Genomic DNA, 24,822 nt, shown 5'->3' with positions numbered 1-24,822 from the left:
TACATGTAAAGAGGGCTGTCCCTTACATGTAGCATGGGAGTGTGCATCATTATGTGGCTCAAAAGGAGGCAAAATAGACATCTCTAACCTGTTTTTCTCCCACCCTTCTCCAAGGAAGACTTTAATTCATACCAGGAGAGGAAGCAAAAGTTTGGAGTCAGAAGTTTTGCGACTCTGCTCCTCACAGAGAAAGGGTGTACCAGGCTAGAATTATATCTATCTGCTGCATTAAATATTGTTTGTCCAGGGGATGTGACTTTAAGGTTCAAGCTAACTTCTGATCACTGTTTCATTATTTGGTGAGACAGGACCCTAAGCTCTATATCTCTGACTTGATTTCCTTCCCACCAAATACTATTTCCATAATGAACACACATAGGAGGTAGCCAAGAAACTCCTTTATCCAAGTTGCTAGCCAAAACAGAAATCAGAGGAAGTATACATGGGAGAATATATATCAGATAATACGTATTGAAGCAGCTCTCCCGTTGGAGTGAACTGACTTGGCTCAACCAAGAGAGAAAGTCCTAATCTCACCCAAAGAGAAACTCCCTGAAATTTGTAGAGTGTCAGGCTGAGCATAGGGGACATGATGGAGACTGCCAGCTATTCTCATGTTGACTTCTTCCAAGAGTCTTTTCTTTCAGCAACCTGAAGTGGGGTTAGCATCATTCATCTTCTCTTTCAAAGCTGGAAGCCAGAAGAGACTGACCCAAAGCCTGAAGAGACTGAAGACACTCAAAGAGACCTGAAGACAAGTCCAAAGAAATGGAGGAGAGTAGAGCTCTCTTCTTTCCTGCTCATCCCCACCCCTTAAAATGCCATATTAATGAAGGAGTGTCTCAATAAACATCTGTTAATTTGTTGATCTACTCTCCAGCCTCTGAAGCCAATTTTCTATTCCACTACACTATACTGCCTCTTGACTTTTTCTTTTTATACTTTTAAGGTATAATTTCAAATTGTTTTCCAGAACAGTTGATTCAAGTCACAGCTCCACCAACAATGTATTAGTACTCCTGTCTTCCTACACTCCCTCTCCCAATATTTATAATCTTTTCCCTTTTGTTATCTTTGCTAATTTGATCAATTTGATGATTGTGAGGTAAAACTACAGGGTCATTTTAATTTGCACTTATCTTATTATTGATGAGTTTGGAGCATTCTTTCATATGACTGTTGATGGCTTGAATTTCTTCCTTTTTGAAAACTATCTGTTCATTTCTTTTCATGACTTGTCTATCAGGGAATGACTTGTTCTTAGACTTTTTTCCCCCAATTTTCTCTCTATCCTTTATATTGGACCTTTATCAGAGATATCTGCTTTGAATATTTTCCCTAATTAATGCCTTTATCTTTCTAGCTGCATTTATTTTGTTCACAGTTGCTTTTTTAAAAATTTTTTAAATTTTTAGGCAGTTGGGGTTAAGTGACTTGCTCATGGTCACACAGCTAGTAAGTGTCAAGTGTTTGGTCTGAGGCCAGATTTGAACTCAGGTCCTCCTGACTTCAGGGCCAATGCTCTATCCACTGCGCCACCTAGCTGCCCCCACAGTTGCTTTTTGTCAGTCACAGTCATTATAACTACTACAATATGTATGTGTGTTTGTGTGTGTGAATGGGGGGAGGTCCATGAAAGTTTTTGATGCTTAAAAATCTTGGGAGTGATTGTTCTATACCGCCAACTCCTGTTTGTTAGATTACTGTATTGAACCTGTATAGCCTGGAGTATGGGAGACAAGAACAGAGAAGGGATAGATACCTGGTCAGGGTTGGTAGGTAGTACAGTGGATAAAGTGTCAGGCCTGACATAAAAAAGACTCATCTTTGTTCAAATCTGGCTTCAGACACTTATTAGCTGTGTGACTCTGAGCAAATCACTTGACCCTATCTGCCTCAGTTCCTCATCTGCAAAATGAGGTAGGGAAATAGCAAACCACTCTAGTATATTTGCGAAGAAAACCCCAAATAGGGTCATGAAGAGTCACACATGACTGAAATGACTGAGTAACAATAATAACAGATATCCAGTCACAGTGACTAAGTTAGAAGAATAGGGAGAAATAATTAGAAATCATAGACTATCAGTCTCTGAGCTCAAGAAGCTAAATTGACCAGGAAAGTTTGAGATGCTCTGTGTGGAATTGGGTTCTATCCATCAGTGAACATTTAGAAAATAGTGAAAGGTAAAAACTCTGAAATCAAAGTGCAGATGTCTTGGGGGGAGAGGAAATTCAGGAAGTTAGAATTGGGATGGATCCTTTGCATAAGGGTAATAAGTGTTAGCCTAGTGTTCAGGCCAGTGAGTTTAGGCAAGCTTAGAGGGATTCTTAATAGACGCAGATGTGAGGAGTCAGATTTCACATCAATGAAGGTGTGAACTTCTTAATGACAAAAGCTGCCTGAAAATGGAATGGGTGATGAATACATTACTTAATGTATTCAATCAATAACTAGACAGAAACTTGTCAGGAATCTTGCAGCAAATATTTTTTCCTTCAGAAAGGGGATGGTTGAGATGATCTCTGAGGTTCTTCCTTCTAGATGTACAGATCTATGATTTTGTGATTTATGGGTCACATTAGGTCAGCATCCATTCAAAACCACAATCCCAAGTCCTCACTAATGTAATTTTTGCCATACCAACAAGGGGACACATTAACTCAAAGTAAAAAAGCATTTATTTAATTAAACAATGCAGAATTTAGTTTAAATTTAACTTTAAATTAAATTTAAACAACACAGAAAAAATTATACATATAGGGAAGGGTACACTCTACCACAGATTACCATTATACCAGTGGAGAGGAAACCAATTTAGGGAGCTTGTGGGGAGAACAGATACACCTGGGAACCACAAAAGATCATGGTGACAACTAAGGAGAAAGCAACATGAAAAGCTGTGGTCATTCTCACTCTTGGGGTGGCCTCCTTGATGTCGTCCTTGTCTGCCTCTGGTGCTTCTCGTAGCTGCTACCCCTCCATGGAATCACTGATGGCCCTCAGCTGGCCCAGTAATGTCATCAAGCTGTAAGCTGCTGTGCTCTGCTGATGAGACTTCACTGTTAGGTCATTCTTACACTTGTTGGCTGGTTTTCCTTGTCCAAGCTGCTCTATGCTTCCATCTTCTGGCCTTCTTTGGAATTTCAACTACTCTATGTCTTTCAAAACCCTCAAGGGAAGAGTTTTCAAGTCATTTTCAATCTTGGCAAGATCTACCTTTTTTGATGACTTAAACCATCAAACTTCAACTAGTCTGATGGCCAAAAAAGTCATAAAATTTAAGTTCAATCTGTCTTTGGAACTCCTTTGACTCTATCTAAGCTGCCCCTCTAAGAGTTTAGCTCCTTTTACTTTGAGAAAATTATTTTTAGCTTTTTCCAAGTTTGTGATGCCCACCATAGTCCATGCAAATCACCGTCCTGGGAGCTTCTGTTAGCAAGACAGAAGGGGCAAGGCAGGGGTGGTGACTTTTTGTTCTGAATTCCCATCAGCATTAAAAAAAGAAAGAAAAAGTCTGTTCTTATATTTTAAAAAGATGGACTGGAATATTAATAATAGCTAACATTTGTATAGAGCTTAAAAGTTTGTGAGTGTTTTACAAATTTCTCATTTAGCCCTCACAATAATCCTGTGTGAGAGAGGCTATGATCATTCCCATTTTGTAGATGAGGAAGCTGTGACCCAGAGAAGTTAACTGATTTGCCCAGCCTCGTATAGCTAGTAAGTGTGTGACTCGGGATTCAAACTCAGGTCTTCCCAACTCCAAGCCTAACACTAGAGCTACCACACTACTTAGCTGCCTCAGCATCACAAAAGAAAAAGAAAAAATACAAAGAATGAAAAGAAATGTGAAAGACATATGAAGACCAGCAGAAGCAGAGCAGTGTATTGAATGGAATTATATTACCATATAATAGAATTTTAGAGTTGGAAGAGATATCAGTCATCAAATCTAACCCATACCTGAATAGGAATAGAGGTGCCTATAGTCTTCTTCAAACATGAAGTCCCCTTTTTAATTTCAAAAAGTTTTGCAGAGCCTCACCCAATAGAATCAGTACTACTAGTATTCATTGATTTGAGAAAATACATGATGGCATAAGACTACTATTCTTTTAAATGAATTAGCATCTGAGTAATCATTATATCTACCTACAGTAAAAAACAAAAACAAAACTCCCCAGTAATACATGTATATGTAGATTTACTATTTATTTAGTCTACAGGAGGTTTATTTACTAATTTGCTATACTGAGTCATGCTGCATATTTTGTTGGAGCAAAATAAAGACTGAAGTGAAGGTGGGTAGTGAATATGCACAGATCTTTTGCAATAACTTCTTCCATAACTGCTCTCCCCTCTTCCCCTCCTCCCCACTTTGCCTAGGGTTCTCAGTCTACAGCTTGGGAACCAATCAGTCAATAAGCATTATTAGGCACCTACTATGTGTCAGGCATTTTAGCTCTAGTCTGTTAGGCTAGAATGGCTAGACCCTCTCTCTGAGAAAGGCAGCCTGATAGTTCTTGAGTCATGGCCAGCATAGCAAACTAATAGAAGTCAGGTGGTGCCCTTCTAAGGGTGAGATTAAGACTTTTGGACCCCTGTGTCTTGGTAGAGCTTGTAACCCTCTCTTCCAATCAACTGTCACACTGACATTCTCCAATTTTTTTCTGGTTTAGCATGTAAATGAATTTGAGCTAGAACAAAAAGGTAAGGTAAGCTAAGGAGGCCATGTCACTTGTGTCACTTATTGTTTGCCATTTATTCATTCTGCACTCCTCCCTTTACTATGCATATCAGTCAGCAGCAAATCTTCTTCATTTTAGTGCTTTATTTTGACTATTGATAAGCCTCTGTTTCTCCTCATACTGTTAAAACTTATGCTTCCCCCCCCACCTCAGTCCTCATTCTTCTAGCTTTGACAGCTTTTGATGTTGTAACCACCGCCTGCTCCTGGATACTCTCTCCTTCTTTGGCTCCCCTGTGTTCAGTCCTGTTTTCCCATTATGGGTCTGGTTGCCCTTTTCAGTTTCCTTCATCAGGTCACCACCCATCTCCTGTCCACTAGCTATGGATTTCCCCCAGGGTTCTGTTTTGATCCCTTGGCTCTTCTCTGTCTATATTCTCTTAGTGAATGGTATAATCAAGAGATATTGTAGGTGGATATCAAGAAATATTGTCAATGGATATCAAGGGATATTGTCAAGGTAGAATTAATAAAGTATGGCAGCTGATCAGATTGGGGAAGGGAGAGAGAAGGGTTAAATAGAGGTTTTGAGCCAGGGTTATTGAGAGGATAGTAAAACTATCACTAGAAGTAAGAATGTTAGAATGAGTGGCGATTTAAGTCGAGATATGATAAGCTTAGTTTTGGACATGTTAACTTTGAGATACCAGTGGCGATCCAGATGAGAAAGCAGACAGTTGCAAATGTGAGAGTAGAACTCAGGGAAGAGAATAGAGCTCGATGTATACATTTGGGACTTAGCATATGCATAGAAGCACCAATTGAAATCATGGAAATAGATGAGCTTGCCAAGGGAGAAAGTATAGAGCTTGAAGGGAAGAATGCTGAGGAGAGAGCCTTAAGGGAAATTCACATTTAGAGTATGGAAGGAGAAGGTTGAACCTTCAAAGAAAAGCTAGAAGGGATGGTCAAGCAGGTCAGTAATATGGAAATCAAAGGAGTAGAGATGGGGCAGCATATAAGTTCTGGACTTGGAATAAGAAAAATGTTAGGTTCACATTCCTGCTTTGATGTTTATCAACTGTGTGTCTATATTTCCATCATAGAGTGGTTATAAGGGTCCAGTGAGATAATGGACATAAAGTACTAAATAAATGTCAATTATCATTATTATTTTTAAGGAAGGACTGACCAAAAATGTGGAATGCCTTTCTAACCCCAGCCTCTGCCCCAAGCTTTGGAGTTTTTGTGCTACTATTTTCAAAGATGGTTTTGGAGATCTGTAAGCTTTCAGTTCTTCCAAAGTGGTATGATCTAAGGAGAGGTGTGTTTACTACTCTCCTGGCCTGTGCTCTGGTCTGTGAGTGATCATAAGCACCCTTTTCTGCCCTGGAACTGTAACCATGATCCCACTCCCTTGCATCTACAAGTTCTGGTATGCTAGTTCTCCTCCTCACCCTAGGACTCCCACCAAGGACTACAACCCAGATGCAAGTATGAGCAATGCGACAGAATCCTGCACCCAGTGTCAGCAAAGGGACCCCTATAATCTCCTTCTGACCAGTTGTATGACCCCTTTACCATTTGTACATTTGCTGATTTCCAAGGTGTAAATACTCATACTAAAAAATTTAACAGTCAGCTCTCTTGAGCCCCTTGGAGGCTGTAAGACAATAAAATATTATAACCTGCCCCTCTGCCTTGTCCTCTTATTGCTTTGAATTTCTGTTTTGTTTCTCCCGAGGTAATGGTTCAGGAAAAGAGATAGAGAGGAACAGAAGCCAATAGTCACTCCTCTTTCCTCATCCACCTGGCACATAGTAGATGCTTAATAAATATTTATTGATTGATCTACCTTAGACTTCAACTCAGTTCAATTTAAAACATTTTTCAATCCTGATATGGCAAATGTACAAATGGTAAAGGGGTCATACAACTGGTCAGAAGGAGATTATAGGGGTCCCTTTGCTGACACTGGGTGCAGGATTCTGTCGCATTGCTCATACTTGCATCTGGGTTGTAGTCCTTGGTGGGAGTCCTAGGGTGAGGAGGAGAACTAGCATACCAGAACTTGTAGATGCAAGGGAGTGGGATCATGGTTACAGTTCCAGGGCAGAAAAGGGTGCTTATGATCACTCACAGACCAGAGCACAGGCCAGGAGAGTAGTAAACACACCTCTCCTTAGATCATACCACTTTGGAAGAACTGAAAGCTTACAGATCTCCAAAACCATCTTTGAAAATAGTAGCACAAAAACTCCAAAGCTTGGGACAGTGCCTCCTCCACCCTGGGAACAGAGCCCAACTTTAATACAAAATTAAAAGTCAAGAAATGGGCTGTAAAAATGAGCAAATAATCAAAAGAAAATCTTGACCATAGAAAGTTACTATGTTGACAGGGAAGATCAAAACACAAACTCAGAAAAAGATAACAAAGTCAAAACTGCTACATTCAAAGCCTCAGATTAAAAATGTGAATTGGTCTCAGACCAATTCCTGGAAGAACTCAAAAAAGATTATAAAAAATCAAATAAGAGAGGCAGAGGAAAAATTGGGAAAAAACATGACCGTGATGCAAGAAAATCATGAAAAAAGAGTCAACAGCTTAGTAAAGGAGGCACAAAAATGCTAGAGAAAATAATTTGAAAAGCACAGTAGGCCAAATGGTAGAAGAGGCATACACATCCAATGAAGAGAATGCCTTAAAAACAGAGTCAGCCAAATGGAAAAGGAGGTACAAAAGCTCACTGAAGAAAATAATTACTTAAAAATTAGAATTGGGCAAGTGACTAATGACTCCATGCAACATTAAGAAACAATAAAGCAAAAATGTGAAATATCTCTTTGGGGAGATAATTTAAGAATTATTGGACCACCTGAAAGTAGTTCAATCAAAAAATAAATAAATAAAGGAACCTCCCCCAAAGGAAATCAGCCAATGCTACAAATAATGACTGGATTTATTGTTATGTTGATTGTCAAGACTTAACACAGTGTTGAAGATAATACTAATAGTGAAGATTAAACTTGAAAATGCAGCATGGGTTTTCAGAGAGTGGGTTGTTAAATATTTACCAGCACACCTGGCTCCAGCATCTGGCGATGCATATGGTACTTAAGAACTTGGTGAGATATGAAATCTCTATACTTAGTACCCTGGGCTGAACTAGGAGCATCAGGACCCTCCATCAAGAGGAGGAGAGGTAGGGGGATATCTCGGATAGCTCCAATTTGTTCAACTCTTCTACTTTTCCAGTGTATCCATTACTCTGAGGATAGAAAAAGTTAAGAAAATGAACAAACTCAATATCTGACCATGATCCCTTCTTCATGAAACCTTGTCTTTTTTCCCTCTTGAAATTTTCATACTCCCTCTAATGCCTTCCAACCCATACACCCACTTCATATGACCAGGCAGGGCTCTTAATCCCTGGGAAAGGCACAGTAGTAGTACCATGACATCATGTCTAACTGTCATCTCAATTCAATTAACATCCCATTACTGCCCTAGGACCTTAATCCCATTCTGTCCTGGCAACCCCCAGTCTGTCCCTTTTCCACTGAACCCAGATCCATCCATAAAACAGCTAATTGTGATGAGACTTCATAATATCTAACATTTATATAGTGCTTACTACATTTTATGTACTGTATTAAATGCTTTACAATTACCATCTCATTTGATCCTCAAAACAATTCTGTTGGGGTAAGAGCTTTCCTAGCTTTTAGGATAGCTAAAATGTATCCCCCTTTTAGGGTTGAAGAAACTGAGGCAAGCAGAGGTTAATTGACTTGCCTAGGGTCATATAACCAGTAACTGTTTAAGTCTGGATTTGAACTCAAGATTTCCAATCTCTAGTCCCAGTGCTTTATGTACTGTGCCATCTAGAAGCCTTACATACCCCTCATTTTAGTATGTCACTGTAGACTTTTCTGAATCTTTTTATTATTTCAGGGCTATCAGCAGTGTGGCTGTGGGGGTGAGGAGACTCTGGGAGTCTTTTGTTCCACTCTAAGGGCCAAGGGGGAAGGGGAAGAAAGCAAGTATTTATTAAATGCCTACTGTATGCCAGGCACTATGTTAAGCACTTGGCAAATATTATTTTGCGAAGTAGGTACTATTATTATCCCCATTTTATAGTTGAAGAAACTGAGGCAGACAGAAATTAAGTGTCTGAGGCTGGATTTGAACTCAAATCTTCCTGACTCCAGGCCCAGCACTCTATCCACTGTACCACCTAGCTGCCTCTAGTGCCTGTGGGAGTTACTTCCATCCTGGGATGGTGGAAAGGATATTCCTTGGTTTATTTCTAACTCAAGCCAAAGCCAAAACAGAGACAGTAGGGTGTAGTATAAAGAATACTGGACTTGATGTCAGGAATACCTGGGTTCAAATCCTGCCTCAGACTGTGTGACCCTGGGTAAATCATTACTTTATCTCTATCTGCTTCAGTCTCCTCAACTGTAAAATGAGGAATCTATGACCTCTGAGGTCCCTCTTGGCTCTAAATCTATAATGATCCTGCAATACCACCACTCACCTGGTTCTTGAACCTGAACAGAAGAACAAGAAGGACTAAGAAGGTCAGACCTTTTAGCAGGAGGAGGCCAAAGACCACAAGGAGGAGGAGACAGTTTGGGGACCTGGGAGGAGAAAATAGAGAAGATGGTGAAACATCTGTGAGGCCGAGACCTCTGGTACATTCCCTAGCTGTGAGGGTGCCTATGGTGGAGTCCTGGTCATGTCTTCCCTTTATACTTAAAAAGCAATTTATTCTGAACATACACACACACACACACACACACAGAGAGAGAGAGAGAGACAGAGAGACAGAGAGAGAGAGAGAGAAAATAAAAGAAAGAAAAAACATAAAAGGAAAGAAAAGGCAAAAAAGGATTTTTATATTGTGATATGATTATATCTACCAGCATTTCTACACTAGATGGTTCCCACTCTTCCCCGACATGTTTTTCCCTAAAAGGAAAAAGAAAATGTTCATTCATCTGATTTACCCTTGCTTTCCCAAGATAGATTTCTGGTCACCTAAGGTCATAAAATGGACATGATAGGGCAGTTGGTGGTGCAGTGAATAGTGCCAGCCCTAGACTCAGGAGGACCTAAGTTCAAATCTGGTCACAGACACTTACTAGATGTGTGACCCTGGGCAAGTCACTTCACCCTGTTTGTCTCAGTTTCTCATCTGTAAAAATGAATTGGAGAAAGAAATGGCAAACCAATGCAGTATTTTTGCCAAGAAAACCCCAAATTGGATTGCCAAGAGTCAGACATGACTGAAAATGACTGAACAGCAACATACAAAAGGCATTAAAAAGTCTCATCTAGGTGGGGTTAGGGTCTCTCAGACCCACTATGAGACCACTTGAATTGCCAAAACTTGTGCTAACCTGCTGACCTTCAAATTTCTGTAAAGAGGTGAGGGAGGTCCCACATTCCCAAACTGAAGTTCAGTGTCACCCTATCCTTGTTCCATATGTATTAGGACAATAGAAACTTCCTTTTTGTTAACTTGTAAGTGCCTTATTTTATGCTAAAACTCAACCTGAACTAAGAGAGTGCTGACCTTAGTGCTGACATTAAGCCCTCCTCTAACACATATGTACAGAACAACACAAAAAAAAGAAGGTTGTATATAAAACTGTGAATCTTTATTTCTTGCTGAGTGTTTTTTAAAAAAAAGTATATAATAAATTCCCCATGTTACTTTCATATCTGTTCTGTTGGTTTGTGGTTCCTTCTATTACTTTCTATCTACTCAGTATACATCTTGTAGGTACCTAATTACTTACATGTTGTTTGTCCTAATAGAATATGAGCTCCTTGAGGACAAGGATTATGTTTGCCTTTCTTTGTATCCATATCTCTTAGCATGGTGCCTAGTGCGTGGTAAGTACTTATTAAATGCAGGTTGAATGATTGATAAAGCTTGAGTAGGCTTTCTAATATGGAGATAAGTGGGCCATGCTCCTTATAGGACAGCACTTTGCATGACACAGATGGCTGCTTATCAAAAACTCTTTGGTGGAATCATGGTCCATTAGATTGTGAACTCCTTGAGGGTAGGGATTATCTTCTACCTCTTTTTGTATCCCCGGGACTTAGCACAGTGCCTGGCACATAATTGGTGCTTAATTGCTTGATTGATGACCTAACTTGGTAGCTCCTCTGTGACCTGAGACTGAGCTGATGATGTATGTGTCTTCCTTAGGGTACCTTATTTTCCTACTGTACATGGGACTAGAAGGAGCACCCAGAAATCTTGACCAATATTAATGTTTCAGCAAATCTTAGGACTAGAGCACAACATCATATTCATGGAGGAGTGTGACCCCCTTCAAATCCACCCCTCCAAAAAAAAAAAAAACAACAAGCAAATAATAAGCAAAACCACCTCATACAACCAATGAACATTGTGTGGTCCAATCAACAGAACCCAGGACTTCTTTAGGTAATGCAAAAGCTGTGTCCTTAGCAGGGTCCATGCCTGCTATCCCTTTTTATCTAATTTGGGTGGCCACCCAGTGGTTCAGGAAGTCCTACAATCCAACACCCTAACCATAGCCACATCTACATACACATCAGCTGAAGACTCCTATGAGATGATCAGAGAGCACGTGAAGGTAGGCTGTAAGGTACAGTTGTCCACAAAGAAACTCCAGTCTCATTGATCCACCTGAAAACTGGTGGCCCCTTCCTCATTACCCAGATAGCATGCTTCTAACTGGAAATAACCTGAGGGTTTTTCCCTACCTCCAAGTTTCACTGCCTCTAGTCTAGTAAGCTAGTGAGTATGCAGCCTTGCTCTTCCTCCTTGCCTACAAACCCGAAACCACAGTCACATGTGATGGTGCTTTTTAATTATCAGGCATTTTTTAAAACATATTATAAACTTAAATACAAAATAAGAAAAGAAAAAAATAGCATCGCCATGTGCACAGCAGAATGTAAGAGAAGATTCAAAATATACAGCAATATACTTCCATTTCAAGAAAGCCTATATAATAAATACTATATTGAGAGCTGTCCATCTTTTCTTTGCTTACTTGTAAGTTTTCTTTTCTTCTCTGCTGTGCACTTTTTACTTTGTTCTTTTTTCCCTATAACTCCCCACCCCAGGCTACAATTAAGCACAGATGTATATCATATACATATACATATACCCACACATACACATATACATATAATACACATACAGAAAAATTTTTAAAGCTCATGAAGATTGTCCTTAGCCCTGGTGTAGTGAAGAGAATGCTGCTGTTGAAAGCAGAAGACCTGGGTTTAAATGCAGACTTTGCCAGTTAGTACTCATGTAATAAACCTCTTAACCTTTCTGAGCCTTTATTTTTCCCATGAAGCATTTGGATAAGAGCAGAGTTTTTCACCTTTTTTTGAGTCATGGACCCCTTTGGCAGTCTGGTGAAGCCTATGAATCCCTTCTCAGAATAATGTTTTTAAGTAATTGAAGGAAATATTAAATTTCAGTTAGAAGCTAGTGAAAATTAAAATGTATTTTTTTTCTAGCCAAGTTCACAAATCCCCTGAAATTCATCCATGGATCTCGTGTTAAACCCCTGGATCAGATTGCCTCTATGGTCTCTTCCTATTCTAAAATCCTATTTTCCCATGATACTACTTGGTCATTGAATTTTATGTGATCCATCCTGGTCTTCATCTTGTGCCTTCCAAGGGTTATGGATCTCTAATCTTTCTAGACACAGTTCATGGGCAGAGAAAAGAGGAGGGGGATCTTCAGAGAAACATCCTTAGACACAGGTTAATTCTCCCATTCTATTGCATGATTCTTTCTCAGAAATCTGACTGACTCAAGTTCAGGGGAAAATTTTTCAAAAGAAGGAAGGAGAGAAAAAGGAATAATGGAGAAAAGAAAAGAAACAGAAATGAGATGTTCTACCAATGTTCTTTCCATTCTTGCTGTTGCTTCCTAAGACCTAGCCCATCAGGGAAGGGTTAGGAAACCATACGTTCTTGTTGTTGGGTTGTGTCCAACTCTGTGACCTCATTTGGGGTTTTCTTGGCAAAGATATGGGAGTGGTTTGTCACTTCCTTCTCCAGCTCATTTTACAGATGAGGAACTGAGGCAAGCAGGGTTAAGTGACTTGCCCAGGGTCACAAAGATAATAAGTGTCTGAGGTTAGATTTGAACTCAGGTACTCCTGACTCCAGGCCCAGCACTCTATCCATTGAGCAACCTAGCTGCCCCATACATCAATATTGTTAATTACAAAACTACCTCAGCAGCCTCCTAGTAAACAGTCAGGTAACAAGCATTTAGTAAGCACCTACTATGTACCAAGTGCTGTGCTAAATTCTGGTGATACAAAGGAAGACAAGAGACAATTCTTGCCCTCAAGGTGTTCCTAGTCTAATGGGAGACAATGTTCAAACAGTTACATGCCACAGATAGCATAAATTGGAGATAACCTCAGAGGGAAGGCACTAAGAGGGCTGGGGAAGGTTTTTTTTTTTTTTTTTTTTTTTTTTTACAAAAAGTGAGACAGAAGTAAGTCAGGGAAGTGAAGAAATAGAGGTGAGGAAGAGAGCTCCAGGTGATGGTGGTGTCAGAGGAGAGAGGGGGGCTTATATGAGGAGACATTATGAAGGTAGAAGTAATAGGACTCTCCAACAGATTGGATGTGGAAAGATGAGAGAGAGTGAGAGTTGAGGCAAGAGAGGTATATTAAAGATATAAGTAGAAGGAGATTATTATAATTTTGGGGGAGGGAGGTAATTGGGGTTAAGTGACTTGCCCAGGGTCACAAAGCTAGTAAGTGCCCGAGGCTGGATTTGAATTCAGGTCCTCCCAACTCCAGGGCCAATGCTTTTTCCACAATACCACCTAGCTGCCCAGAAGTAGGTTATTTTGAAGAACTAGGTGGTACAATGGATGAAATCCTAGCTCAGGTGCTTACTAATAGTTTGACCCTTGGCAGGCACAGGCTCATAAATATTTTACTACTTGTTCTCCAAGAAAAGCAAAAAATGACATGCCGTACTTTTAAGTTTAATCAACATCATTAACGTTTTCACCGTTACTTTCTTGTCTAGACAATCAACAAAACAATAACTGAAGTGTAAATAAATGCTCACACTGAAAATTTAATAATCAGCTTTTGTTTGCTTGAGCTGACTCCAGCTGGGGCTTTAGCTGATACCTAACCTCGATATTTCCTTATCTTTGCCAAGAAAAACAGAAAAAGCATGGTACGCTTATAATATAATATAATATATATATATATATAACATATATATATATATATTATACTATAAAGTGGGGATAATAATAGCACCTACCTCACAGGGTTGTTGTAATAGCCAAATGAGATAACTCGTGAAAAAAGTGTTTTGTAAACTTTAAAGTGCTTTGGAAATATGAGCTATTCCTACCTGGTGAGAATCATCCTAATACAAAGCAGCCTAGCATCAAAACCCAAAGGAGCCCCCTTAGCTCACTAGATATATAATGCCTTATCCTTAGGGTTCTCACACAGAGCTTTTCATGTACATCTGCATGTAGGAGTTCTATGTTGACACAACCAAGGGGACCCTGAGCTAAGTTTTATTTGAGAAAAGACAAGTTATTCCTCAGATGTTTCCAGGGGCTCCCCCAAGAATGCTGAAGCTCCTCTGATGATTCTGTCATATAGGTTGGACTATAAGCCTATCCACTAACTTGCAGAGCTAGAAGTTGGTTTGTGGACCCCTTAAATACATTCTATGTACTGAGCGTGGATTGCCTTTGGCATTATTAGGTGTTGATGAAGTTGTGGGAAAACTTTTAGATTCTGTTAGTGATGAATTGGCTTGAGTGGAAGTGGTAGAGACCCTTACTAAACAATGTACCAGCAACAAAAACTTTCTCACTTCAGGTCTGGGATGAGTGCACTTTCGTTTGGCTGTCTCCAGAATGGCTGTTAGGGAAAGGGTGGAGCGGAGTGAATAGGGGGAGAGTGTGATAGGCAGCCCAAGCTGAAATCTGCTGAATGGATCACAGAATGGCAAAAGCAGTTAAAATCTGTAAAGCACCTGAAGACATCCTCTAGTTCAACTGTCTCATTTTTGTAGATGAGCAAAATGAGGCCTAGATAGGTGAAGTGATTTGACCGAAGTCACACAAGTAGTAAGGGACAAGTCTGGTCATCTAATACCAAATAAGGTGCCTTTTTCATATTGCCTGCTATAACAGGTGTCTTGTCAAAGGGGACTACTTATATTGGACTGGGTCAATGCATGCAATTCAGCTAAAATCAAGAGTCAGAAATGAAACTGGAGAGGGAATCACAAATACTGCACAGTAAGGGGGCCCTAACTGGAACCATTTACCTCAGGTCCCCAGAGCCTACATGATCCATAATCTGACTTCTAGAAGTAGAATTTTCTGGTAGCTGGACATCTGTGTACATCAAATATGTCATATCAGTTATGTTGAACTAGGGCCTGAAAAATATCAGGGCACGGATAAGTCAATCAATAAACATTTATTAAGTGCGTACTATGTGCCAGGCATTATACTAAGTGCTAGGGATGCAAATACAAAAAAGATTGTTTCTGCCCTCAAGGAGCTTACAATCTAATGAGGGAAGACCACACAGAAAAGGAAACTGAAAAGGTGAGGGATAGGAAAGAGAAGGTGGGGAATGATGGACAAATTCAAAGGAGTGCCGTGGGGTGGGAAATGAAGACATGACTGGCATGGGTCTCTTCCTTAAATGGAGGTTATGGGAAAAGCTGTCTACTTTGAATCTTTAAATCAGAGGGAGGGAAGGGCCCTGGAGCAGAGCATACTGATGAAATATGAGCACCAGGGTTAATGTAATCTTGCAGGATAATGAAGTTCTTGAGGGATGTTCACATCTAAGGCAGTACAACCAGATAGAGAATTGGGAGATAAAAAGAAATCAGACTGCAGGTCACATATATTTGAAGACAAGAGGAAAAAATGGGAAGGCTGCTTCGCTGAGGCCCGCCTGAGCTCTGGGCTGAGTCAGAATATCTCACAAGGACCACAGTGCGGTAGCTGTGAACTGTGGAGTAGCCTCCATAGTTCTCTTGACTCACAGGTCAAGAGGGTCAGTGAGGTTGGGAACAGGCCAGGTATGCGCAGGCTGGAGTCTAAGGAAGCCTGGTACTGTGGGGAAGTCTCTGGATAAGTGGAGGATAGAGCACACACACAGACTTCTGGGGAGGCAGAGGAGAGGGTGGGGTGTCACAGGACAGAGGGTGTTTCTGGAGAGGAGTTTTACCTCTTGGTGGTAGAGATGATGGCGATAGCTTCTATCATGGTAGTTAATTCCTGCTGGGTTGTCCTCTGTGTTGGGGCTGCAAAGAGAAGACAAAGGGATAGACAGTTGGCACCTCCCTACCCAATTGCCAATTGCCAAAGTCTTAGACTTTGCCCTGACCTGTGGGATAATCAGAATGAGGGCACAATATAAAGTCAAATGTTCCTTATTAATATGTGATATTATTCAAGGAATTATATCAAACCTCATTAATGATCAATTCTCTCCCCTTCCATTTTATCTTCTCTTTCTCTAGTTGTCACTATCCTTTAATTGATCCATTATCCTTGGCACTAAGGCCATTGACAACCAACATGATCATAGCGTAAGGAGAAAGAGCTTGTCTTAGCGGAAAGGTCTTCACTGAAAAGGGAAATAAGAGGAAAGAGAAGGTGAGGAATGATGGATAAAGCCAAAGGAGTGCTGCAGGATGGGAAATAAAGGGATGGCTGGCGTAGGTGACCTCCTTAAATGGAGGTTCTTGGAGGAGCTGTCCATTTTCCACTTTTCAATCTGAGGGAGGAAGGACACCCAGGACAGAGGGTACTAATGATGTGTGAGCACCAGGGGTGATGTAATCCAAGGGAATTTACATCCAACAACTGGTCTTGCCACTAAATTGCTGTATGTACTTGGACAATTGGCTCATCTCTAAGATCCAGTTTGCTTCTTTGAAATGAGAATGTTGAACTAAAAGACATATGAAATCAGACTGATTGCCATGATCAACATTGATGCCATAGAATCAGTAACAAAAAATTTCCCTCTTCTAGATGGCAGCTAGGTGGTATAGTAGATAGTGTACTGGGCCTGGAGTCAGAAAGACCTGAGTTCAAATCCAGCCTCAGATAACTGGCTGTGTAACCCTGGGCATAACCTCTGTCTGCTTTAATTTCTTCATCTCTAAAATGAAGGGTCTCTAACATCCAGGGTTGTTGTGAGGATCAAATAAGAGAATATTTATAAAGTGCTTAGCACAGTGCCTGAAGCAGAGGAGGTGCTTAATAAACGTATTTTCTTCCTTTTTCCTTGGGATTAGAGGTGATGGGCTAAGGTCAGCAATGTTTCATATGCTATCGACTGAGTCAGTTATTGATTCTACTTTATTTTTTTTTAATAAGGAAGGTTTCTGTGAGTATGGTTGTTGTTGTGTTCAATTGTTTCAATCATGTCCCACTCTTTGTTTTCTTAGGAAAAATACTGGAGTGGTTTGCCATTTCCTTCTCCAACTCATTTTACAGAAGAGGAAACTTAGGCAAACAGGGTTAAGTGACTTGCCCGGAGTCACACAGCTAGTAAGTGTCTGAGGCTGGATAAACTCATGAAGATGAATCTTCCAGACTGCAGGCCAGGCACCCTAGCTCCCAATCCTTATAGGATGGGGGTGGGGGCTAATTAAGAAATAACTGTTGTATTAAAAAAAGACAAAAATATTTTTTAAAATAAAAAATTAAAAGAAAGGGTTGAACCAGCTAATCCTTAAGGGATCTCCCAGTTTTAACATTCTACTACAAGACTATGATGCACCAATGATCAAAATTTTGAATTAAATGGTGAAACTCATGAATATATGACCCATAGGATCATAGATTTAGAGTCAAAAGGGATCTCAGAGGTAATCGAGTTCAACATTTTTTTTTTAATACTGGAGGAGATTGAAGACTAGAGAGGTTAATTCATTGCCTAAGGTCACTCAGGTAGTAACTGCCAGACCTGGGCATCAAACCCAGATCCTCTGACTTCAAGTGTTGCATTCTTTCCCCTGATACCCATGAGACATCTCAACTTTGCTAATTAGAATGGCAGCAGAAAAGGTGAGGGACAGTGATTATAATGGTATCTATGCAGTTGCCTTGGTTGATATGTTGGTTTCTTTTGCTGAACTGTTTTTTTTTTGTCCCTATACATTCCTATACACATCATAGTCCCGTAACCCCCTCCTCTCCCTACCAATGTCGCCTCTATTCTCTGACATTCACCTTCTACCATTCTGATCACACATGGCAAAAGGGAACTAAGAAACTTAAAATCAGAGGATCATATATCTAGGGCAAGGGTTTTTAAGCTTTTTTGATTTTGCTAAAGCACTGGTCTGACAGTATCACCTCCATTCTCAGTAAGATCCAGTAGCTCCCTATCACCTCCAGGATCAAATACAAAAGCCTTTGTTTGATATTCAAAGCACTCAATAACCTACCTCCCCCACTTTTCCAGTCTTCTTACACCTTGTAACAGACCTGCACAACTTGGCAGTAGGCACAGGCCAAAATTAAAATAGGCTAAACTTCTTCAGGCCGCAGATGGGTTTTTAGCAGCTCACTTTCCAAGTAAAGGTATAATTATTGATTAACCTATTTTGCAAATAAACCATATTTCAAAAAGGAAAATTTCAATTAATATGAATTAATTACATTTATTACTTAAGATTTGTATTTATCATGAAATCACATTAATGTTTAAAAATTTACTTTGCTAAGCAGTACAAGTTTGAATACATTTTTTAGGTTTTCTTACTGTTTACATTTAGTTAATGGGACATATTACACATCTTGTCAGCAATCAGTTTATCATACTCCAGAATCATGTTTGAAATCGATTTCTTTAGAAATCTGAAAACTAACCTTAGTAGCTGCCTCATTTTTTGAGTTTACTTTCTTGAAAAACCATTGTTCCCCACTGAGATTTTGCAACTATTTAGATGCTTTAATTTATTTTTCACTGGTGTCCAACTTACTTAAGTCAGGATGTTTTGAATCAAAATGGCAATGAAGATTGTATTCCTTCAGAACAGATATTACTTCTCAGCAAACAAGGCACAATATTTTCTCTCTTACTCCAGATTAAACATTATGTTCTGATTCAATCTTCCATTTCTTTTTATCATCCATTTTACAAAGTTATCCCCAAAACTGTTAGAATCAGAGGCAGCTAGATGGCACAGTGGATAGAGCACTGGTCCTGGAGTTAGGAGGACTTGAGTTCAAATCTGGTCTCAGACACATGATACTCACTAGCTGTGTGACCCTGGGCAAGTCACTTAACCCCAATTGCCTCTCAAAAAAACCCCAAAACTGTTAGAACCAAAAAATCTCCACAGCAACTGCTCACATACAAAGAAATACTGAACTGAGTGTCTAGACCCTTTGGACAGTCTAGTGAAGCCTATGGAGCCCTTCTCAGAATAATATTTTTAAATGCATAAAATAAAATTATAAGTAAAACTAATTGAAAAGACAGTTTATATATATATATATATATATGTATGTATATACATTTGATATGTTCATGAAGGATGTCAGATTAAGAATCCCTGATCTTGAGGTGGAAAATAACCTTAGAGACCACTTGGTACAATGCTTTATTTGATAGCTGAGGGAACTGAGGTCCAAGAAAGTTAAGAGATAGGTAGTGTCAAAATCACATTAGGACACACCTAGGATGAACTTCTTAATATCCCAACTAAGTTCTCAGGAGCTAACACTCCAGAGGTGACATCATCCTGGACATGTCCTTATAATATATATATGTACACACACACAAATATATATACATACATACATATACGTATATATATGCTATAACCATGGCTCACATTTATGTAATGCTTTCCAATTACAACAAACAAAACAAAAACTTAACACAATCACATTTGATCCTCACAACAAGTACATGGGATTGGTTGTGAATGTCTATTATTCCCCTTTATAGATGAGGAAAACAGAAGCTTGGAAAGATAATATCACTTGCTCAAGTTTGCACAATGGTTAGTAGGTGTCAGAGGTGAGAATTGGTTCATGTTGTCTTACTCCTGAGCTGGAGCTCTTCCTCTTACACTGCCTCTAAGACTGTGCTATATCATGGAAATGTAGGGAGAATTACTTTGGGATCGTGATAGTCAGGAATGAATCTAAGAATCTATTGAGACATTTCCTCAGGTTACAGCGGAGCTGGGAAGGATGTGGAAGAGGGACATTTGGTAGATTCAAGATCTGATTGAGTCTCTGCCTTTGGGTCTAATTTATCTTTGTAGAGAGAGAAGAAAAGCAGAGTCAAATCAGTGCCCAGAACTGCAAACTTCAGCCAATGTCTGGCATGGGAACCATGAACCACCTCACAAGCCCTATGTTGAGAGGCTGCTTGTCCTTTGAAAGTATTTCAGCCACTACCAGACATATAGGAACAACATTAGGGGTGTTACCTTCAACATGTTGGGGTCTGGGGATTCCCCAAAATGTCTGTCATTGAGTTTTGGGGGTCTCCCTGCTCCAAAGTGCTTGCTGTAGCTGGTGTCCAGCATAAATACAAACCAGTATCTGCTACAATATCTAACTATGCAGTTTTTAGCCTCCATTACCAGTTCCTGAGATTATAGGAAATCAAAATGGTGAAGCACATTTCTGTTTTTGTGTACACTTGTGTGTGTGTGCACATGTGCATTTGCACATGTGTGTGATGTTGGACACCAAGTCCAGTGATCCACTAGTCAGAAAAAGGACTGGCAAGGAAGGAAGTGGCTTACCTTTCACGGAGATAGAAGACCAAGCTATGGAAGAGCTGATGGAAATGTGAGAGGGCAGGTGCTATGTGTATGTGGTCAAGGTTGTGAGTGTGGGGGGTGATTAAAGTACTTTAAAAAGGACATGAAGCTTCAAGAAAGCCCTGTTCTCAGGGAAGGAACTTACCTGGAGCTACTGTTAGGTGAACTTTCTTGAAAACATCAATAACATTTGCACTAGAATTGTGGTTTCCACACCAATATTCCCCAGAGTCTTCCACCCGGAGGTCAGACATGTTGATCGAGATGACATTAGTGTTATAACTGAGGGAGTAGCGTCGGTCCTCAGTCTTTGACCGAGATCGTGGTCTTGTGATTAACAAAGTACATGTAGTTGCATTTACTATCTTTTTACACCAGGCTTTGTCCAGATGATCAGGTTTCTGAGGTGTATACTGGCAGCTCACTGTGAGTGTCTCCCCAACTACTCTGTGCTTGTCTTCATAGACTTCTTTTCCAAGGGAGCCTGCAGAATACAACCTCAGGTCACCAGGGGCTCAGTTGGACAACAAGCATCCTTCCTCAAGTAGGAAACAAGGAGTAGAGGGAACATTTCTATAGAATGCCAACAAAACCCAGTAGGAAGACACAAAAAGTGAAATTCCATTCAAAATAACCCCACAGAGAATCACAGGTGGTAAAACAGACAATTTTGATTACAATTTTTAAAAAATTTTGCACAAACAAAACCAATGCTGATAGAATTGAAGCAAATTAATGGGAAAGACTCTTTGCAGGAAGTTTCTCTCATAAAGGTCTTATTTCTAAGATTATATAGGAAACTGATCCAAATTTATAAGAATAAACCATTCCCCAATTGATAAATGGTCAAAGGATATGAATAGACAGTTTTAAGGGGAAGAAAGCCAAGGTATCACTAGCCATATTTTAAAAATGCTTTAAGTGACTAATAATTAAGAGAATACAAATTAAAACAATTCTGAGAAATATAGAGACAATGTTAACAACAACTATGGATCTGGGGAGAATGAATGACAAAAGCCAAACAACAACAATAACAAAGAAGGATAGAGAAAATCACAGAAAATAGAGTGGGTAATTTTGAGTCCATAAAATTAAAGTGTTTCTATGAACAAAACCAAGATGACTAAAATCCAAAGAGAAATAGTTAACTGGGAAAAATTCATATAATCATTTTCTTTTCTAGGGGGTGAAGTGGACAGAATACTAGTTTTAGAATCAGGAAGGCCTCAGTTCAAATCTGGCCTCAGATACGGGCTAGCTATGTGATCCTGGTCAAGTAAGTCACTTGACCTTGACCTGCCTCAGTTTCCTCATCTGTAAAATGAGGATAATAATAGCATCTACCTCTCAGGGTTGTTGTGAGTTTAAAATGAGATAATGTTTGTAAAGCACCTAGCAAACCTTAAAATGCTACATAAAATGCTAACTATTATTGTTATCACCATCATTATTATTTCTAGGATATAGAAGGAATTGATTTTAATTTATAAGAATGAATAATTCCTCAATTAATAAATGGTCTAAGGAAATGAATAGTCAATTTTCAAAGGAAAAGGTTCAGACCATTCAACAATCATATGAAAAAAACTCTCCCTATCACTAATAATTAGAAAAATACAAATTAAAGCAACTTTGAGGTTCTACCTCACACGATGAGAGTGGCAAAACTGACAAAAAGGGAAAGTGATAAATGTTGAAGGAGCTGCAGGAAAATAGGGAACAATAAATTATGGTTGCTAGAATTGTGAATTGATCATGTCATTCTAAGTAGTGCAGTGGATGGAGGGCTGGGCCTAGAGTCAGGAAGATGTATCTTCCTGAGTTCAAAGCTGGCCTGAGATACTTACTAACTGTGACTCTGGGCAAGTCACTTAACTCTGTTTGCCTCAGTTTCCTCATCTGTAAAATGAACTGGAGAAGGAAATGGCAAATCACTCCAGTATCTCTGCCAAGGAAACCCCAAATAGGTCACAAAGAGTCATATATGACTGAAAAATGACTGAATAACAACACATCATTCTGGAAAGTAATTTAGAACTATGTCTTAAATTGCAGCTTTACTCCTAAAGGGATCAAAGAAAGAAGAAAAGGATCCATACCAACAAAAATATTCATAACAGCTCTTTTTGCATTGTGGCAAAAAACTGGAAACTAAGGAGTACTCATTAATTGGAAAATGGATGAGCGAATTATGGTATATGAATATATTGTGGCAGCATTATGCCATAAGAAATGACAAAAGTGGTGGTTTGAGAGGAAGACATATTAACTGACGTAGAATGAAGTGAGCAGGATCAGAACAATTTATATAATAACAACAACATTTTAAAGAAAAAAAACTTTGAAAGAAATAATAATAATGATAGCTAGTATTTATATAACACCTTAAGGTTTATGCATAATGAGCTGGAGAAGGAAATGGTAAACCACTCCAGTGGTTTGTCAATGAAACCCTAAATGGGGTCACAAAGAATCAGATGTGACTGAAATGTCTGAACAACAGCAAATACTTTATAAAAACTATCTCATTTTATCTTCACAACAACCCTGGGAGGTCTTGTCATCCTCATTTTACAGATGAAGGAACTGAGGCATACAGTAGTAAAATGACTTGCCCAGGGTCACAGATAATAAGTTCTGAAATCATATTTGAACTCAGATCTTCCTGATTCCAGGCCTGGCACTCTACCCACGGTACTACCTAGCTGCCTCATCAATGCTCTAACTAACCATGATCCCAGGACACCTTCAGTGAAGCATACTACCCCCCTCCTGATAGAGAATTAATGGATTCAAGATGCAAAATGAGACATATATTTTTGGTGATGGTCAATGTGGGATTTTGTTTTGCTTGACTGCATATGTTACAACTGTTTTCTCTCTCTCTCTCTCTCTCTCTCTCTCTCTGTCTCTCTCCCCTCTCTCTTTCCCTCTCTCTCCCTCTCTCTCTTTCTCTTTCTCTCTCTGTTTCTTTCTTTTCAATTGGGAAGGGAGAGAAAACAAATAGAATAATATAATATGCGTAATATATGTCATATGTCATGTAATATATCATAATCTATTATAATCAAATAGATAAACATAATAAATGTTGACAGGGAAAAAGACTTAAAAAAACAAAATAACTATGGAAATACTTAGGAGTCTGCTTAAAGAAAATTAAAGCATGTTAATTGAAAAAGGTAAAAGATAGTAAAATAAAGGGAACCTGGGTTCTTCAGAAAGTAGTCTCTCTTATACCAGCACTGTCATACCCTAAATATGTCTCCCAAGACCCCATTCCTGTCCTGGGGGGCCAAGCCTTGTCTACCTGTTAATATACCATCTGTGTAGCATCCCTCACCATCCTCTTCTCCTCTCCTGTCCCTTCCCATCTCCCCAGCTCATCTTGTCTCTACTCTCCTGTTACTCTCTTTTCCTCCTTACCCCTCTCATATGAAACCCATAGAAGCAGCAGCAGCAACTGAAGAAGGACCTCTGGGGTCATCTTGCTTCTTTCCATGATCAGAGGTTCAAGGGACAGAGGAAGCCTCCAAGTACGTCTGGGAGAGTTGAAAAGAACAGCTGAGGACTGATTGCTCTCGTGGCTCTTTCTGAATCCCAGAAACAAAAGAAGAACTTACATCCTATTTGGGGAAGTGGGTAAAGTAATAAGTAGAAGTGCTGGACTCAGAAGGGAGGGGTTGGAGAGCCTTGAGGTTGGGCTCTAGAGCCCTGTGGATCACCAGAAGATGTCTTGTTTTGGCAAAGCTTGATCAGTTTCTTACATAACAATTATTATCCCTCCCCCCCACCAAAGCAAGACACCAGGAGGACCTAGTTGGGTATGAGTGTTGTTATCGGTGAAGGTATGTAGATGGGTTTTTGGGAGTAGGATGAGAGGTATCTAGGATGGATGGCAGCCATCTCAACAACAGGAAAGGTGAAGATGAAGTCACAGCATGTAGGTGGGATGCTTCCTGGAAATACTCACTCTTCCCTTCATATTCCTACCTAGTACCTCTCCATTCACAAGAAGGAAATAAAGTAGCAGTAATGCAGTTGTCCCTCAAATCTGTTGAAAATGTCCCTACCATAACTTGGTGTCTCTCATAATAATAAAAACATAACAATGATATGATTGATGATGACGACTAGCATAATAATTAGGCCCTTATTGACCAGTCCCTGTTACATTTATGCAGCAGTTTAAGATTGGCATAGAATTTTCCAGAATATAACTTCCTTGAGAGTAGGGATTATTTCAGTCTCTTTTGCTATAGCCTATCAGGTG

The 24,822-nt window shown here is 39.6% G+C and overlaps 1 protein-coding gene across 1 annotated transcript; it reads right to left on the bottom strand.

The window, feature by feature from the left end:
- Positions 1–7,632: 7,632 nt before the first annotated feature.
- LOC114053600 (trem-like transcript 4 protein) lies at positions 7,633–24,145 on the bottom strand. The gene is made up of 5 exons (XM_027876689.1): positions 23,976–24,145; positions 20,692–21,030; positions 15,971–16,046; positions 9,232–9,334; positions 7,633–7,959 (listed from the first exon to the last, which is right to left on the bottom strand). Exons 1-5 carry the CDS (start codon positions 24,049–24,051, stop codon positions 7,879–7,881), a joined length of 675 nt encoding a protein of 224 aa, XP_027732490.1. The 5' UTR covers positions 24,052–24,145; the 3' UTR covers positions 7,633–7,878.
- Positions 24,146–24,822: the final 677 nt, after the last annotated feature.

The sequence above is a fragment of the Vombatus ursinus genome, unplaced genomic scaffold (assembly GCF_900497805.2).
Source record: "Vombatus ursinus unplaced genomic scaffold, bare-nosed wombat genome assembly UNPS02014811.1, whole genome shotgun sequence".
NCBI classification, from domain to species: domain Eukaryota; kingdom Metazoa; phylum Chordata; class Mammalia; order Diprotodontia; family Vombatidae; genus Vombatus; species Vombatus ursinus.
This window is presented reverse-complemented; position numbering and strand designations above follow the sequence as displayed.

Bases quoted from the DNA above. Each gene is read 5' to 3' on its own strand.
- LOC114053600 (XM_027876689.1), bottom strand. From the start codon at position 24,051: ATGGAAAGAAGCAAGATGACCCCAGAGGTCCTTCTTCAGTTGCTGCTG. The intron at 16,047-20,691 runs GTAAGTTCCTTC...TTCTCTTTGCAG, and splicing joins TCACCTAACAGTAGCTCCAG to CCCCAACACAGAGGACAACC. The intron at 9,335-15,970 runs GTAAAACTCCTC...TTCTCCTCCCAG, and splicing joins ATCATCTCTACCACCAAGAG to GTCCCCAAACTGTCTCCTCC.